The sequence below is a fragment of the Stenella coeruleoalba genome (genome assembly GCF_951394435.1).
Source record: "Stenella coeruleoalba genome assembly, chromosome: 4".
Lineage (NCBI taxonomy): Eukaryota > Metazoa > Chordata > Mammalia > Artiodactyla > Delphinidae > Stenella > Stenella coeruleoalba.
The window spans coordinates 120,825,076-120,845,007 of record NC_137149.1 but is presented as its reverse complement, the minus strand read 5'-3'; the positions used below and the strand labels follow the sequence as shown (position 1 = coordinate 120,845,007).

The window sequence follows — 19,932 nt, the reverse complement described above, 5'->3', positions numbered from 1 at the left end:
TTACATATGTTAATGAGAGGCACAGGTACCGAATCCATGTCAGATGTTACCCTTTAATATTTAAAATTTATTCTTTGAATTAGCCCACTTTTTTAACCTACTGGGAAAATCCAGGAATGAGAGATACAAAGAAAAATGTTCTAAAAAGCAATTTTAAAGATCAGAGGAAGAAGTCTGAGTGGGGGAGGCAGTGTATGGAGGGATGAGCGGCAGGAGAGCAGAGGTGGATGAAAAACAAGGGAGCTACTCAGAGCTCTGGTGCCTAGTTCACTTGATAAAACAGGCTTAAGTTTTAAGATTCCTAGGTAAAAATTCCGTAGTAAAAATAGTTCTGAGTTAGAAATATAAACTGTGATCTTATCAGTTCTGAAATCATCTCTACTCTTTCAACCTATACTGTATCTTTTTCAGGTCTCTCTTCCTGCAGATGTAGAATAAACTCACTGTAACACTAACTGGTTCAGACAAATATACTAATTTTTTGAATAATACAAATGAACTTATTCTCTAGGGAAAATGTTCTGATTTTTTTAAGAACAATTTCAAAGCAAGTAGTAGGTGCTTACATTTACAAAGAAATTACTTAAGGGCACAGTGTTTAGTTTAAAAGATATAAATGACATTTTTAAATGACCGTTTTTTCACTCACAAAAGTATTTAAAGCATTAGACACGTATCTCCCTCCAACTATCCCAGAGGAAAAGTTTTAAGTCTTGACAAGGAGAAATAAAAATTCCCCAATTCAATATCTTTTTTTCCATCCTTATTTAATTTAATGCAGGTATCACCAAGAAAAAAAGAAAAACACTCCAGTGTCCTCATTTACAAAATACCTTAAACACCAACGTCTATACAAAATCAAAAATTCTTCCAATAATAGGCTGAAAAATTTTTGAGAATATAAATTAGCAAAAGTTTTGATTTCTGTAACATTAGGCAGGTTGCAGCAGTACAGACCATTTCTGTGTCTAGGCTCAAAGATCCTGTATTGCACAAGCAGCAGGGAAAAAAATTAATTTAATGATGCTGTACAGAATAAGATCAGACAGAAACAGAAGTTATAACTTTCCCCAAAAGGAGTCAATAACTTCAAAGATCCTAATCACAAAGATTGGCAGGGGTTTTAATAACGAGGACAATTCATTAGATATGTTTAAAACAAATCACATTTTAGATTTTAAGCCATGTATGTCTAAAAGCATAATAGAATAAATAGTATTCTGAATTAAATTTCGGCCTAACTCACAAATTACCATAAATTAGAGAGTTTGAGTAATTTTGGTTACCTTCCTTTCCTAAAGAAACTAAAATACATTTTCAGACATTTCAGCCATACAACAAAGTAGAAAATTTTTCTAGCTGATATAATTTCAGAATTAAAGTTTTCTCTACATTGGATTAGTTACATTCTTAAACTCAAAAAATAATCAGTCTCAGCATAGACTTGCTTTCACATAGTCTACCAAGTCCAGTCTTAATAAAAGCAGCAATGCTGAACCCAAGTGCTAAAAACATGCATAAGACAAGATATGATTTGTTTGTAAAGTTTTTCATAAAATTATAACATTTTCATTATGAATGACTTTGAAATACTTCTAAGTCACTAAAATTTAATAATTCACATGATTCCCAAATCAAAGAATTTCCTACCAATAAACTCAGAAAACAATTACGTGTGTGTGGACACACACACACACACACACACACACACTAGCTAACAGCCTGTAAAAGAAATTACTCCATTTTTTTAAAAATCTCTTCTCTTTCTACAGGTTGCTTATTTTGCTAATTTTAAAAGAGACAGAACAAATTCTACCATTCACTTTCATGAAATAAACCTAATTTTGGCTTTATGGCTATGCCACAAATGTCTCTTAGTAAAATAAAGCTGCCAAGGTCTGAAAAGTAATCAGAAATACATTTTAAAGGGGAAATTACATTTTCATTTAAGAATAGGAATTTATGTAATACCTTGTAAAATTGACTACAGGTAATGGGAAAAAGAGGTATCTCGCACATAAAAGCCATGCTTGCATGCATGTCAGAGTAGTAAGTCAGGAGGACAAAGCAAGGAGAGTGATATATTGGTATTATATCCAGAAAAATATAAAGGCTAAACAAAATAATTCCACTCTCAATCTCACTGAATTTTGTAGCTTAATTCACCCGGACCCTTTGAGGCAAAATATATTTTATAGACGATATTCCCTGAGGTTCTCCCCCGACCCCTGAATGAGCTAATGATAAATGCAATTAAATGGAAATTGTTTTTGAATCTAAATGAACTTCAATAATCTAACTAGCTGGTAAGGGAATCATAAGCTAAAAGAGATAGTTGCCTTGCATATAGGCAGAAGCAATTCATCAAGAAATTCAAACTATTTCTATCATAGTTTATTAATGTCAGTCCTACCCAACAGCAGCCACACACACACACACACACACACACACACACACACATGCACACTTTCCCATCATAAAAAAAAAAAAAATTCCATAAAATGAAACCCATTCCTCACCTTGGGGTCAATTTTCTTGAAGTTAGGGTCTTCTTCATCCACCTCAAAATAGAGTTCGGAGGAGGTGACAGAAAGAGTGCCCTTTACTACAACAGAGGGGGCCACAAGCTGAGCTGGTGTGCTCAGGCTAACAGGACCTGCCAAAAGGAAAAGACAAGCCAAACAAGTTGGAATGATATTTTTCAAAAAATCAAGTGGATTCAGGCAGAAATTTCATTTAATTTTAAATTCTCGCCTCTAGCACCAAATTGCCTGCTTACCCCTTTTACACTTACAAATTCTGTCCACTCCAAATCTCCCTCTGAAAATGCAAAGTTAGGGTTCTCATACTAAGAGATCTATAATAGGCAGTTAATGGTAACAGTAAACTAGGATTCAATTATTTTATAGGGAGTCGGCCTAGCTTTGGTCTGATCTCCTGGTTAGAAGGTGGCTCTGCCTAAATAAGTCCATCCACATTCCATTTAGAAAACAAGCCTCAGGCTATCAAACAACATAGAAAAACAACCAGGAGCAAGGAAGACTCAATAGGCTTCTAAGGCCAGAGGTTAGCTTAGAGTTTGGCTGAGGCATGATTACAGAAAGATTACTAGCTTATTAATGAAGTGAGAAACGTTAAACCATATTCTCTGATAAAGATTTTGTGCCAGGTTGGCACAAAACCTCTTCCATAACAACTTTACCCCATGAAAGATTTGTAAAAATACTTCTTTTCCAAGCCTGCCTTTCCATTGTTCAATATTGTTCAATGTGTCCAAATCTACTATTAGTGTAGTTCAGGGACTCTGGGAGTAAACAGCTGGAGGGTGGGTTTCCAAGTGAATGAATTTTTATTGGAATAATCAAATCTCCACAGGGCTTATCAAAAAGACAAATCAGCCTGCTACTGAAAACAATAGATTCACTATAGATAGAAGAACATAAAGTATATTAGAGCCAAACCTAAAATAAGGACTAAAAATAATAATTATACATATATATATGTATGTACAGAGAGATGTAGTAAGTTTTTGAAATCCCATGTAAATTCCTCATTGTAAAAATCCTATAGGTGACAAAAACAGCAAGACAAGATTGGCATTTATAGTTCTGAATTAATATAGTGCCTATAAACACGGTACACCTATTCAGGTAATCAATGGGTGAATAAGTGTTTCAAAATTCAGATGAATTGACATTTCCATCGATTGTTAGAAGGGTGTTGGTCCTTAATCTCACATCAATCTTAATGTGTGCCAGCGGGACAATAGGAGGGATGCTCTGCAGAGATCAGAGCAGGTTTTGCCCTCTATTCCCAATGTACAAATACATTGTGTTTGCAGATGGGCAGCAGATAACTGCAGAACAGCCATGATTTCCCAAAGCTCATCCCTATAAATGGATGAAATAAGCAGCTATGTGTTCTTTTGCTGTCTCCTTTGCCCTCCGTACATTAGCATGTAATCCTGAGAAGAAATAACATTTTTTCAATCATTCTCAGACATTCAATTACAGGGTAAGCAGACAGCTGCAGGAGCTAGGGCAGCCTAGGTCCTACAGAAGACCCCTGACAATTTCCACTTCATTTCTAACCCACACCACTTTATTAGTGTGGATTACTTCTTAATCCTATTTCCATTGTCAAGATTATATAATTAAACTCCCCTTTCACCTCTATTACTGTATGAATGTATTACTAGTAGGAAGAATAGAAGCAAAATAAAGGAGGAGGAAATGAGTAAATGGATGTGAAGGAAAAGACCAGAGAATAGCAGTGTCCACCTTACTCTCTACTCCTGCCCCAAATCCCTTAACAGTAAGCTTCAATTAATTTTATTTTACTTTACAGAGAGATTTACCATCAGAGAAGATGCCATCACCTGTTTTTGCTTTTCATTATCATTCATTTCATGGTTGCAGATACGTCACTAAATAAAAGATTTTTCACGCCTTTTAAATTATCAAAATAGTAGATTATGTAACTTTCATCTATTGAAGATGTAGAATCTTTCAGACTTTCCTCCTTGAGGGACAGAGCCACAGGCATTAAAGAAAAAAAGGTATTTAATGAATGACTAAAATTTCAAGCTAAACAAGAGATTTTTTCCCATAAGGGAAGTAAAACTGAAAATCTGCTGAGCGCAAATCAAAAATTGCTACATCAGATAAAATATGTGAATCCTGTGAAAAGCCATAGCATTCTTGGAATGGATTTTTTGAGAGTTAAATGTATATGCAGCATGTTCCCTAAGACCTGTATATCAAAGCAAATAGCTCATCTACCTCCAAGCTTTATTTACAAAGCAACTGGTATAATTTTACTTACAGCTCTCATTTTGTAGAGATTAGGTAACTCCCATTAGATGGGTGAAGTAAGTTGGTTTTGTTGTTGCTGTTTTTGTACTTTTTTTCTTTTTCAGTAAAGATTATTCATAAAAGAAAAAGATGAGTAGGGTAAACAGAATAGAAAAATGACAGGGAAACTACTGAAGATTGGGGGGAAATGTTTAGAAGAACAAAAACAATCTTCATTTAATGTAATTGTGGGTGTAAAGCTGGTAGTCCTGCTTTTTCAGGCAGAGCTGAAAAAGTAAGTAATTAGATGCGTGTTGGCTCAGAGCTAGCTGAAGTATGTGCATGACCCCTGAATTTACCGGTGGGATTCTCTAAATCTTTCTCGTCCACGGATGACAGAGTATCGTCGTCGCCTTCCAGGAGGATCTCGTTTTCTGAGTTCTGATTTCCTAAAGCCTGACTCTTGATGGACTGTTTTCCTTTAGCAAGAATATCTTCATCTGCAGCTGAAATGAAAAGGAAACAAAGCTGTCCATCAGGTCTGGGAAGAGCACCATGGCCGAGGGGCAGGGAACCGAGGTAAGGATAGGTGGCCCAAGATGGTCAATTGTTTTTACCCAGAGTCATCCAGGGTGGGGAAAGTGATCAGGATCGCCCACACGCTCCTTCTGACAACCATGATTCCCCAAACCTAGTCTAATGTTACCTTGAACAAGAACCCTAATCCCATTAAATCTGACCCTTGCACTGCTCACTAAGCCTTTTATTTACTTATATTTAGGGCAGAAGAGGGTTCAAAAGCAGCACATTGTTTTGAAATTTGTTAGTAGAAAAAAAAATCAGAACTTAGTTTTGGAAACAATACCTGCTTAACACTGAAAAACAAGGAATACTGATTTATTCCTGTGAATAATATTATAACGACAAACATTCTAAAATGGTTGGGGTGTGGCTGTGAAGGAGAATGCATAAATACAGAGCTAAGAGAGATCCACAGCCAGTGAGGATTTAGGCGAGATTCTGCAGCCATATCTGACACTAATAAAGCTACAGCAGCTCTTAGAGGCGGCATGCTCTTCCTCTTACTCCATCCTCCCTCTTTCCTTCACGCTAACCTTGCCCACATTTCACCCCACCCACAGTCCTGCTCCAGCCCTTATACAAATCTCCAAGAGCAAGGCAGTGTGGAAACTAAGTGGAGGCTCAAACACCACCTCCTCCATGTGTTTAAACTAAAGGGCTAAGACACCCCGGGGGCAAACATAACAGAAAGCCTGGGATGAGAGGCATCTGGGCAAAGAGCCTCACACCGCCTGAACTGGAGCAGCCTGTGGAGAGCAGCAGCGCCAGACTCAAAGGCACTGTGACAAGGCAGCCGAAGGGAAGGAAGGAAGGAAAGGGTACAGCAAATATAGAGAGTAAAGAAGCAGCTCTGCGGAGCACCTACAGCCACCAACGGAACCAGAAAGAGGAGCAGGGGAGCAGCTGAAAGGAGTCAACACTGAGACTCCAAATTCTGACGTCAAAACCCCATATCCCTCCAAGGTGACTCCCATTGCTTTGAGCAGCCTTCTCCTTAAGAAATACATAAAAGCAGATATTAACTCCTGGACTGGAAGTTTTAAAAGCGCATAGTGTCACATAAGGGAAATTTAGAATCCTCATTACGCTACTGACATTCCCAGTCTCCAGCTAGGGAAATTCCAGAGGTAAAGCACCTGATCCACCAGGCAACAGCTATTGATATAGAAATAAGATGGCTAGGCTTTTTGCTCCACTGCAGTATCAGCCTAGGCATAAGGCCCCAAACCCAGAAAGGATAAAGCACTCAGTTTGCAGTAACATGACTAATATTTATCTATATAATTTATTCTAAATAGTTAAACTACATGTATCTTACCTAGTTAACTAGAGAAATCAAAGCTTCTCTGAGTTTAATAGGTATGGTTATTTGATAATGTTAAAGGTAAAAGTTTATTTTTACCATATTTATTGTAAGTTCACTATGTATATCATTTATATCTAATACTTATGGCACTACTTAAAAGAACATAGAAGCTTTCTATTAAATAAGGAAGTCACAGGAAGAGGCTTTCTATATTTAGCTTTGAATACTCTCTATGGATGAATAAAATCTTATTTTCCTTCATACCCACATACAGCATAGTATGCTGCACACATATGAAGGTCTCAATAAATATTTGAAAAGAACTAAAAGTATCTAATTGAAATGGCTCCATTTTCTTAAATGCTATAAAGAAATATACCCAAAAAACACTAATTTTTAGGAAAATAGGAGTATGAGTTTTTATATCATTGTTTATATTTCAAGCATTTATATTTCCTTACCTTGAAATCACAAACATTGCTCTTAGCCCAAACAAGATCTTTTTCAATTTACTATCAATTTTACTAAAAATAAATTGGTCACTGAGAAACACGAGAGAAATCACCATCTTCTATAGTTTGTTATAACGTAAATTATAATAAATTAACAGTTGCCAGTCAGATTTTAGTACAAAATCAGTATGCTACATCCTCATTTCCTGGGTTTATAATTCCTTCATCAAAGCAGAAATAACAATAATGCTAATATTAAATACACCTATCATGTGCCAAAGTATTTAAAGCACTTTACACATTTAACTCAATTCTCATATACCCTCTGCTAAATTCTCCTTTACGCATAAGCAAACAGGCTCAGAGAGGTTATATAACTTGCTCAAGGCAACACAGCTGGTGATAAGTAGAGTCAGGATTCAAATCCAGTCAGCGTGGCACCAGCATCTGAGCTTCTAACCACTATGCCATAGAAAGTGAAAATAACCAATATACAAATATGAATGTATATGTAATTTACTGGTTAGTTTACTAATTCTTACGTTTCTCATAATGCATTTTAAAAAGCTTAAGTCAGGATTATAATAAATAAGTACAGAATAAAAACATATTCATTTCCAAACCTAAATTTGATGAGCATAGGCCAAACACATCAGAAAAAACTAAATTCAACAGCTCGATCATTACATTCTCTGATTATTGCCATACATGTCCTGAAGTACACCAAGCTTATTTGAAAGAAAAAAAGAAGGAAAACACTCTTTAATCTGAAAACATTTACAAAAAATGACAGTAAGAATAGTCAGTGGCAATACACAATGGTTTAAAATAGCTCAGTAAATAAATTACATTCATTTCAATGACCACTAAAAATAATTTATCCCTTCCAACTGAAATTTTTAAATTTTAAATATGTTCTCATCATGCTGACAACAAATTAAAACACAATAGCTTTTGAATTAAAATTTTATGAAAAAAATTTTAAGTACTATAGGTCTACTGTATGCATACAAACACCACTTTTATTTATTTATTTACTTATTTTTACAAGCTCAGATTCTGGAATTGTTCAACCTCAACTGAAAAAGCTCTTGTCATGGAAAATATGCAGCTTACTGATATTTAGAATGGTTTTCCTGTAATTAACTCCCCCTTGAGGATTTTAAGTTAGGAGCAGTAAAATTACCAACAGTACTCTAATACACACCACATGCGCTGGTGTTCAATTCTCAGTGGTCTAATAGCTTTCTGCTAAAGAACTTTTTTTTTCAAAATTAGAACAAAACTGTCCCAAGCATAAAATAAAAGATAATTATCATATTTATATGTGCTGGGAAAAGCGTATTTTTAAATTTTGTTTGTCTTACACTCAATCAACCATTAAAACAAGAATCAATTATTTTAATATTTTCTGTGAATATATCCTACACTTGTATAAAAGTTAATTGGATGAAGTCAAAATATACTTTTTGGTTCAATTTTAAAGCTTGATTCAGATCTTTTCTGGTTAATGAAATTATTACCAAACATGATAACTGCTTAAATTTTTCATATCACTATCAACAAATTGCCTTCACTAATCTCATATATTATTCAGATTTAATATTTAGCCTAACTTAATAACCAAATTGCAACTGTTATATAAAATTGGAGAAATCTGTAAAAAATGTTTTCTTTGAAACGTAACTTGTGATTCACTGAGGCTAAGAGCAATGAGAGGGCTCAGAGAAAAGCTGGTCCTCAAAATGTAAAGTTCAAGTTCTTTAGAGCTAGCTCTGGGCAGGAGTTGATTTATCTATGCAACACAGACTAGGTAAGTAAAATTAAAACAGAAAACTGTTCTACCTATGATATATAAATCCCTTTTTAGAAGTCCACTGTGCAAGTGAACTGGAATTATCAATAGCCCGTATTATAGTAAAAAAAAAATTGATACATTAAGAATTAGCCACTTTGTTAATTAAAAAAAAAAGATAACTACTGGGATAACAAAGTGACCTCAACTGTACATAAAATGAGTGTACACTTAGTGTGATGTGCAGTACATACCATAACTGCTTATTCTGAACACGACACATAAAGAATACCTTATATACAACTATTGTCCTCAACTAATTTCCCTTTATAGTTTATGCAATTTCCAAGGTCAAGAAAATTTACTCTAGAAAAATTAGTGAAACTACAAAGGATAATTAGGAGAACAAGCCAAGTTCATCTCCTAATGACCATGGATTTCTCAAAAGTTTTAGATAAAGAACCTAGTGTATTTGATCCTAAGAAGGAAGCAGTAGTATCTGGCATCACTGAAGATATGAGAGAATGACATGGTTTAGGATCTTTACATGGTCTGTCATTCCTAGAAAATCAAATGAGTTACTTGTATCATTCCATGTGATTGCAAGATACTTTTAAAACTATGTTAAATACTCCTCATATACTTCTATTTGCAGGCACATTATCTACAAAATAAAAATGTCTTAAATTCAATAGGATTCTAGTGCTAAACTGCTTTAGCGTTTGAATTAAAATCAATCTTTTCACCATTTAAAACATTTTTTACATGGCTTTAATTTGAATATAAAATTCCCATTATATTTAACAATGAATTTTAGAAGACAGCATAGCACAATGATAAGAAAATCTGACTAGTCATCAGTTAACTTGGGATTTAGCTCTATATCTACCAAGAATTATGTTGGACCTTTGTTTCCTCAGTTTCCTTATCTGTAAAGAATAAAGTTAGACTAGACTTTAGCCTTAGGTTCTTTTCAGATCTAAGATGCTCTGATAATAAATAACTGACAAACTGGTCTCTGTGCATTAGGAGAATGTTACAAATCATTACAGCTGATTTCTACTAAATTTTAAAACTATAAAATTGGAGAAAATGCCCTCAAGAATCACATACGCACCTCTGCTTCCTGCTGCTAATTTCCATAAAGTATATTTAATCATAAGAGGAAGTATTAATTTTAATTTAAAAATATGACTCAGTTTCTACAAAGTTAAAGAATTCTCCCATTACAAAATGACTTTTATAAATAACCACTTTGGAGGGTCTCTCTTTGAAAAATTACCTGAAGCTCTTTTCCCCAAGCAAGTTAATGTGAACTTGGGAAGGGCAATTAAATTGTCAGAATTAAAAAATTTGTTTTTAACTAGAAGGTAGCCAGAAGTAGAGTCATGGGGCTGGTATTGATCGCCTGAACAGAGAACATCACTCTTCAGGTATTTACTCTGCCACCCTTACACCAGAGGCTTTCCTTCAAATCAAATCAATCTATAAAATAGATGGCTTGTACTACTAAAATACATAACTAATCTCCAACAGTATTTCTATTTAGATGTCCTCCTTTGATAATAAAAATATAGTTTGTGATGTTTTAAGGTTCTGCGTTTTCAAAATGTCCTGTCTCCTGTCCTGTTTGTAAATCAATTACAAATAAAAGTGAGAAGTCATAAAATAGTATGAAACTGACATACTATCCTCAGTAATATCTATTTTAATTATTCAAATTCAACATTGAAGCATAGTATTCATCCATGATAAATTCTATGATTTCACATGCTTTTTGATCACATTAACTGTTTTGTTTTGCATTCTTGATTCTTAATATATTTATTTTTATTAGCTTCCTTATTGTAGTTAAGTTAGGATAAAAAAAGTTTCACAATTAACACAAAATTAAAAGTCAACTACAAGATACTCTAATTAATAAAACATTAAAAAATTAAGCTCTTCACCTACCTAATGTATTAGCATAAATTACGCCGACATCAAATACCACACTACAATCTGTGTGCTGAGTTCCAAAACTAATAGTTCTTTATTATTTAACATTAAAAGTATATAAAATATGATTAGTTAGAGCTTTTACCTTTTTTCAAAAAATGTTATATTAAATATAACATATCCCCTTAATTGGAAGCATCTACTACACATTTAGTTAGTTTTTAAAAATGTATTTCAGATTTAAATTTATATTCTTAATCTTTCAGAGTACTTTAAATATTAATCATTATGAAACTAGCATAAAATATTACCAAATAGAATGGAATTACATAAAATGCTAAACTTTACTTCTCTCTCTTAATTTAAAAGTGCATAATAAAACATAGATATCATTAATATTACGTTAAACTTTCAATTACTATTTAGAGTAATTACAGTGAAATCTGCTCCTATACAGGATTTTAAGCATTCAATGACAGTAAGCATTGCTAATAAATATCTTTTTTAAAAATCAGACTCTTAGCATTAAAACAGTTGACATGATAATGTTATTTTAAAAGGTAAAGTTCAACAACAAAATTAAAATTTATTCATTATGAAAAATCCTATAATTTCCCAAAGTTAAATGTACTATTTTTGATTGAAATGATTTTAATAAGCTCTGTATTAAATCTATACAACAAATTTTAAATTCAGTTACTGCTATTTCTTTCAGGATAAAGGACTAACAATTTGCCTATATGCAATTTTAGAAACCAGGTCCCCCTCTCCAGCTATAAAAGGAAAGTTTTTCATAAAAATATTTGTATTGTCATTCATAGACTTCAGAACTCACAACTCAATGTTAAATGACAGTTAATAAGACAGAAAGATACTTATTAAATTTTAAGTGCATATGGTAACATCTTTTTGACTGAAAAGAATAAAATATGAAAAGGCTAAGTTTTTTCAATGTAAGGGTCATTAACCAAAGCCAAAAAAACAAAAACAAAATGAAAGAAAAATAAAAATAGATATATAACTCTGAAATGTATAGCACCACGTAAAAAGTACTTGAACCTTAAAAGCAAAAGTGGCCCAATTAATTCTACATCCTATTTCTCCTTCTCCACCTCCTGTAGTTGAAGATGCAGGGCCCTGTAACTATTATTGCTTTTAGATCACTTTGTTATTGACTATTCTCTGTATGATCATTTATTTTAAAGGACTGATGTCACATTTGGTGTTATATCTGATGACATATTGTGGACATTTTCTTCCAGAAATGGCTCTTTAAGGCTGAGTGCAAGAGGTTAAGCTGCCTGACTGAGGCCAAACCTAAGATCACAGACTTGTAATCTAAATTCTTAATATCCTTCCTGAAACATCTACTTTGTATACTACATACTATCATTTAACCATAAGCTGCTGCATGTTAAACTAATACCCTGAAAAAGGGAAATTAAAACTATTTCTCATCTTACTAAAACTAACCAATATTTATTTTATAAAATCAAAAACAATTTAATATGGAGAGGTACATTTTCCCCCATAATCAATAAATCTTAATTGGCTTTCAAAAATTATAAAACATTATGTGAAACCCTATGATCAAAGAGAGTATATTACCAAATCCAAAGGACTTTTTCAGTTTTTCCAATTTGCTCATCAGGCTTCTACCTAAACTGAATCATAGTGCTATGCATTCTATCAAAAAAGGGAAAATGTTTTGTTAAGCTCTGATAACAAAATGATGCAGAACAGGAACGTATGAAAATAATGTCTATTCTCTTTTTCCAGGAGGCGTCTATCACAACCATCTACAAATCAAGGCTCAGAAAGTATCTAAGCACTTGGACATTTATTACCAGCTCTCCCGCTTCATCATCTCATGCTAAAATACCATGGTTGAGGGAAAACCATATACACACAACAGAACCTAGAAACGTATTTGGTTTGTAAATGCTGTCTTTCTGATATTCATGGATTTAAGACAGGCATCCTGGATTAATTTACTCAAAGCTGAATGTGTCACTTAAAAGGAGAAATATTTTATCTTCCTACTCTGAAACAAAGGGTCTATGTTAAGTAAGTTTTGCATGTGTAACATAATAAATAAATACATTTGACACCATAATTTAATAGGACCCTACACTAACTATAAAAAATTGAACTTCTGTTTCTGGGGTGAATAACTGTGAAATGTGGCACTGGACCATTTTACAGTACCTTGTAGTAATGAACTTACGCTCTTCATTACCAAGTACTGTACCTGCTGCTATTGGCAAGGAGTGGTTTATACACTGACCATGTTCCACGGCTGTTTTTAGTGTCGCTTCAGGATGTGTCGATCCTAGAGGGTTACGCACAAATCGTCGCCGGCGCCGCAAGTCATCTTCCCAGTAGTCGAGGCGCCAGAACTCACGAGGACGACTACAATGAAACAGAGAAGCCACATATGTTAGCAATTATCAAACAGCGTGGTAGCACTGAATTTCTGCATAAAGCTCTCCTTGTTTGCTCTGCCTTTTTTTTCCTCCCATTCCTCTTAATTCTCCCTCCACCTCACACTCCCCTTTCTGCAATCTTTAACTTAGGTATGTCCTTGAAAATAACAATATCACCTTCCAGTCTAAGGAACTCCTTTTCCTTTTTCTTGGAAGGTGAAATGAGCACTAAATACATCATTTTGAAATGAATTGCTGACAGTGTGATCAGTTTCCCCACACTCTAGTGGCATGTGCTCTGATTTCAGCCTCATTTCAGCCTCAGCAGGGCACCTTTCTCTGTGGCTGCATTTATAAACCAGAATAGGGAAAAGGCTATTATAAATATGGTATAGCATTACCTATATTAATCAAAGTCTGTCCCCCTTCATTTTTCTTCCTAATTTGTGCCTTTTTGCACAAGGTCAGTAAATCATACCGTGAATTCTTGGTCCAGAAAGTGTTAACTTTAATGAATATCTCAGTTACATGGTTATGCATGTGATAATAAAATATTACTCTGTTTAGATGTGCAGGAATTTAATTAAAATAATCTCTTAAAATATTCATTACATTTAGCCCCTGAGGCTTAGAACAACACAAGAAAATGCATTTCTTTTCCATTTACTGTTTTTAAATAAACCATTCCTATAGAGTGAAACAGCAATCTATATTCACGCAAATCAGATTGGATTTCTGTTTTATGTAGTCTGTTTTTATATTTAATTAAAAACTACATGCTATATGATGTGCAATAATTGCTATATCAAAAGCATACTTTTAGAAATGTATTTTTTAAAGGGTTCACACAATTCAAGTTCTACTATATTTTCCCCAATTATGTAGATCTTTTACATGGCAATATATAAATGTCAACTTTCTCTCCTATTAACTAATCGTGATCTAGCATGTTGTAAAATATTTTCCTTAAAAAAATCTCCGCAGAATGTATTTATTCACTAAAGGTACACAATATGAAAACCTCTAAGTTTCAATAATAAAATTTAAAAATTCAAAATCAAAACTTCTGCAAAAAATGACTAATGCAAAATAAAATCTCACTTGTATTTCATGAGTTAATAAAATGTTACCTGTCAGCTTTGACAAATTAGTAGCCTTGACCAATTGATAGTCCCAAAATACCTACATAAAAGTTACCCATATTTTGATGTTTTAAAGATGCTACCTTTAAAAATTCAAAATAGATTTGTAAATAAGTACTTCAGTGATTAAAAATGATCTCAGATTAATAAAAGCATAGATAACAAATAGTGCATTATTTAAAGAAGATATTTTTTAAAAAACAATAGGAATCTTATGCTCTTTTCTGAGAATGCTGGGAGACAAGGGAACAGCAAAGATCTCCTTTGTTGATTTTGATCATGCATAAAGAGGAAGAAATATAAAGTAATCTAAATGGCATACAAAAAAGTATAAGAATTGCAGTTCTCGGAAAGAAAAATTAAAAAGCTCTTTTATTCTTCTTTGTTATTTTGCTGTCCACATTTTAAATGAAAACTAGTATTATGATTTCATTTAAATTAAATAAGAAATACATACAGAAGATACATATAAGCAAAAGAAAACAGTTGTTTGAACTCAATTAATAATATAAAATTCTCCTTAGGTGAGTGGGGAAAAGGCGGTACACAGATGGCTATGTGTATGGCTTTGATAGTCATGAAGCTTGGATAGGCACTTCATCATTCTGCCTACCTACATTTATCTGTTAAAATTATTATCAAATATCAGCCAGGATGCAGTCGTGAATCACAGGCTGCTCCTCGTCTTCAGGGGAATGATACAATGAAGGTCTATTCATCAGTGCGGCAATCGGCACAAGTAATTAGTTCCCTAGACTGAGATCTCCTACAAAGCCTATTTCAGTCAGCACCACAAACATATGACGGTGTAAAGCTAATGAAAGCTGCTAAAATTTGTTAACCTTTTCTGCCATCAATCCTTCTAATATTCTATGCTTCAGTATTATGCAAAGGTGGTAAATTATTAATTTTTCATTCATCCATCCTTCTGAATTCTGAGTCAAATTAAGTGATGTCATTCTTCTTGATAACAACTAAAATTATAAGAGATGTTAAGCTGCCATTATAAAATTATTACTAAATTAGGTAACAATAGATTCTAGTCTAATGCTCGAGAGTGAAGTCAAATCTGATGGTTATTAAAGAATGTATATAATAATTTTTGTCATACAGTAGAAAAACCAGAGGAATTATAAAATCAGTCACAAATGTGCCAGAAACTCAAAGGCAATATCTATGAGGATAATAATCAAAATTAGGAGGAAACAGAACTATAATATTTATTTTTGTGCTCTTTGACACTAATAAATAATGGCCACAATGGTGACATTTGGCTGAAACAAAAGTACTGATACATTAGAAACTGAGAAATTATTCACAAAGTAGAAAAAATTTTGAGGTAAGTTTTACTTACCTTAATTATGTACTTCTGTCTTCAAATTTAAATGTTCTAACCAAAATATTAAAAAGATACCACCCAAATAAAATAATCTATACATCATGATAATCTTTACACTCCCCCTGAAACTACATCTCAGACTATCTTCTCACCATGATAATCTTTACACCCCCACTGAAACTACATCTCAGACTATCTTCTCATGACAAGTAGTCTACCTCCTGTTACAACAACTTAAAATAGTCTCAAGACAAAGCAAAATCACTCATTTCAGATCATAGATCTAGAACGGATTACAAAAATCAACTAGAGAAAACAACAATTTCAATACACTTTTAAAAGTCTCTCCAGGTGATGTAGAATACAAACCTTCAAGAAATTTTCTCAAAATGGAAGAGTTATTAACCTCATTTGAAAAAAATAGCATTTATCATCCAATTTCTTATGGTTAGAGTAATATATGTTCTTTGGAAAAAAAGGCATACTCATTTTTTTCAGATGAAGATAATTACTAGCATGTTTAAAGTCATTTACATAGAAAGAGACTAGGACCTAAAAATTCACTCTTTTCTCCCAACTCTGCTCCTTCCAACAACATACAGTCTCAGTATAAAGCTCTATCACCAAGAAAATGAGTCACAATTTGTGAACAGTATTGGAAAGGAGAATGTGTAGGTTTCAATCATCAACTTACTGTAAGTTTTGATTATTCACATAAAGATTTCACTCTTATTTAGGAAATACTGCCACCCCCTCTCCAAAAGCCCCTTCTAGGGGATAAAGGAAACGAAATTGGAAAATTTTTGAAATCAATCCAACACTCTTCTCTTAAGTTTATGAATTAACTAAATAAGTTATTATATATTTTTGGAGTTATCACCATGGTATGGCTAGAAAAATTTAAAAGACTCCATGTATTCAGAAACAGACTCTTGACTGAACACATGCATGGATAAGATGAGAAATCACTTATTCTGAGACCTTAGAAGTATATATCTAGACCACTATATACCTATACCTCTATATATCTGTATCTATCAAAAAAATTACATTAGTACTACATGATGCCACATTCACAAACTTCATCTATATCCATTTCTACTAATAATTAAAACTAAGATCCCCCACACTTTTCAAATTCAGGATGTAAGCCTAGGCTCTGTTAGATCTGGAAATAAAGCCTTCTCTATAAAAGGTCTAGTAGTTAGGTCCCCTTTTAGTATACAAGTTCCAAGTACTAAAACCTTTGACTAACAAGAATATATTTGTCTTTGAAAAGCTGAGGATGTCACTGAAATTAAATGCTCTAACTTTTCTTTCTAATTATTTCTCTCCCTTTCTTTGGCCTAATTTCAAAGTCTAAGATTAAAATGACAATATAGGTCTAATTGTCTATTTCAAAGTCTAAGCATAAATCATCTAATTATCCACTTTTTAAAAAACCTTCACATTTATGTGTTTGTACACATAAAACTTTAACATATTGCTATAATCTACATAAAATAATATAAAACAATGCCATTTTTATTTACAGAATATGTCTTTCTGTTCTACAAGAACAAAATCAGATAGATTGTTGAAATAAATCTTAGAAGGAAACACAACTCAAGCATCAACAGATAGGCTATTTGTTCTCCTCCTGGGCCCACTCTGGTCAGTGATTTGATCTAGTAAAACAAATGAATAAGAAAGAGCCAAAAGACAATCAGTTGGAAAAGGAAGAAATATTAAAACAGAGAATCAGTAAGTAAGGGATGATCCACATTTTCCCCTAACAGTTGAATGGTTCAAATATTATATTAGTTTCCACATGTAAATTATAAGACTTCTTAAAGTTCAGTTTTGCTCAGAGAAAGTATGGCAATCTAATCAGCCTATTAACAGTGCTGAATGGATGGATATTGAACTAGACTCCTAAAATACTTTCTAATCATGACTGATTCTACCTTGAGTCAGCAGCTAGGGATACAAGGATTATTAAGATATTGTCTCTGACCTCGGGAGAAGACAGATGTGAAAATAAATAATAAGAATTCAAAAAAATGTGTAACACAGCGGAGCTCTATTATATAGCATTAAACTGCACAACTAGAAGGAGCACTATCCACATCAAAATTTGTGTAAATGGCACTCCTGGAGTTGTGCAATGCTCATTTTGCACTGCTGCATAAGCACCCTATGAGAATGATACGGTGCTCTGAGAACACCTTATCTTCTCCCTTCTCCTTTCTTTGCTCAGGCTCCTTTTTTCTCTCCTCGAGCTAAATCTAATCTTCAGAATAGGGAACAGAACAAGGCTCTTCAGATGTTATCAGTAGCAGTCACACAGTTCGTATTTCCCTGATGTAGGAAAAGGTGTTCAGACCACAAATAGGTATGGTTGTCAAAAAACAGGCAAAATTTAATATGCAGAATGAAATAATTGAGAACAAAAGAGAAATATTGACATTTATTTCACTGAAGTCGTTAAATTCATATTACTTTATCAAGGTATATTATGTTTTACTATCACTCTATTAAAGTAGAACAATGTTAATTACTGAAATGAGTAGCTACACAAATATTCTAATTATTACATAATCTAAATGTATTGACACATTATTCAAATTAGTCAGATATATGCATGCTTGTCATCCCTCTGGATTTAGTGTTATTTTAATGTAACTTGGATCTACATCAATAAAAGAACTGCTAGTCACAATTCAAGTATATTAGAAAAATTTCCTATTTTCCAGTTTTCCTATTTTCTTGTGACAATACCTGATAAATCTTGATGACCTTAAGAGAAGTCAGTAATAAATTCTTATGGCCAGAAAAAAGTTCTAAATCCTAGAAAATTTTAGTATTCATATTTTGTTCTTAAATTTGTATACTACCTGTTTTTCTAACTCCTATATCTGGCTACCTTCTGTTTCTATAGTTTTAGATTAAAAATTAATGCTAGACATTAGCTACAACTTAAATAAATGGTAACCTCTAAAAGAAGTACAGTAAATATTTTCAGTGCACTGTCAGCTAGAAGATAAAAGTGCTTAAGTTCTAGAAGGGTTTCACTTTCTGCATAAATCTTGGTGAAATAATGTGCAGGTACTATCGGATATCGTACAATATAAAATAATGCTTTATCTCACAAACTGAAATCTATTGTGCCTTCATGCAGATAGACAGAAAGAATATTAACTAAAACCTCTGTTTACCAAGTACCAACTATAAGTCAAATGCAGGTGATCTATGAACTGTGCTGTCTTAATGAAAAAAAAGAAAAAAAAAGGAAAAAGATCCTTCAGTTGTATGGAACCCAGCAGATGGGACATCTTCCAAAGCAGAATCCTTTCTTTATTGAGGCCTGACATAGAGAGTTTATATTACACTGAGTCAGTAACAGCATCATATATATTATTTAATTATATAAAATTACATTTTATGTAGTTATGAACTTCTGCAGTGGTACTATTCGGTGTATTTCTCTATTTGCTTTTAGAGATAACTAGCGACCCATCTTCATTCAATTAGTTATTACTTTGGATATTTAAAAAAAATATAATTTTGCAACAAAGTCAATTATTCAAGAAATAATCCCAAGGTTTTCCTAGCTGTTGTTAGCCTGTTAACCATTTATTTATTTACTTAGCATTTTTACCAGGAGTAAGTTACGAGAAAATAAAAATCTAGTGTTAATTGTACTACCAGTTAAAACTCTAACAATAGAAAACTGAAAAAAAAATTAAAATAAATGATATTGTTGGATTCAGGAAGCCCTAAAACTCACCTCAGTAGCCACTCCATTTGCACAAAACTGTTCTACCTTCCCCAAAAATCTAATTTGAAAAATAATTCACCAAACATCAGTTGAATGCCAACTATGTACCAGATCTTGGTACATACAAATAAACTATGCTAGGTTCAGCCTAGAATTTGTTTTATATTATAATCAGGATAAGAAAATTATCAAACATCCATAATAATACAACTTTAAAGTAGACAGCATTTACTGCATTAGGCTACTGTGTGCTAGACATCATGCTCTTTTATACACATGATCACCACGCCTCACAACAACCCTGCCGTGATTTAATACTGATATTTTCATTTTAAAGATGAAGAAACTAAGTCTTATCCATCAGTAGTAAATAATAAGAGTCTATGGACTTCAAAGCCA

General features: G+C 33.1%; 1 protein-coding gene across 4 annotated transcripts in view; it reads right to left on the bottom strand.

Annotated features, from left to right (window-relative positions):
• LRBA (LPS responsive beige-like anchor protein) overlaps nt 1-19,932 on the bottom strand; it is a 725,574-nt gene that overhangs the window by 295,549 nt on the left and 410,093 nt on the right. For all 4 annotated transcript variants that reach the window (XM_079919265.1, XM_079919266.1, XM_079919268.1 and 1 more), the window contains 3 exons: nt 13,154-13,278; nt 5,153-5,299; nt 2,520-2,656 (listed from right to left, as the gene is read on the bottom strand). In XM_079919265.1, the coding sequence (XP_079775391.1) occupies nt 2,520-2,656; nt 5,153-5,299; nt 13,154-13,278 (409 nt within the window). The remainder of the gene's footprint in view (nt 1-2,519; nt 2,657-5,152; nt 5,300-13,153; nt 13,279-19,932) is intronic.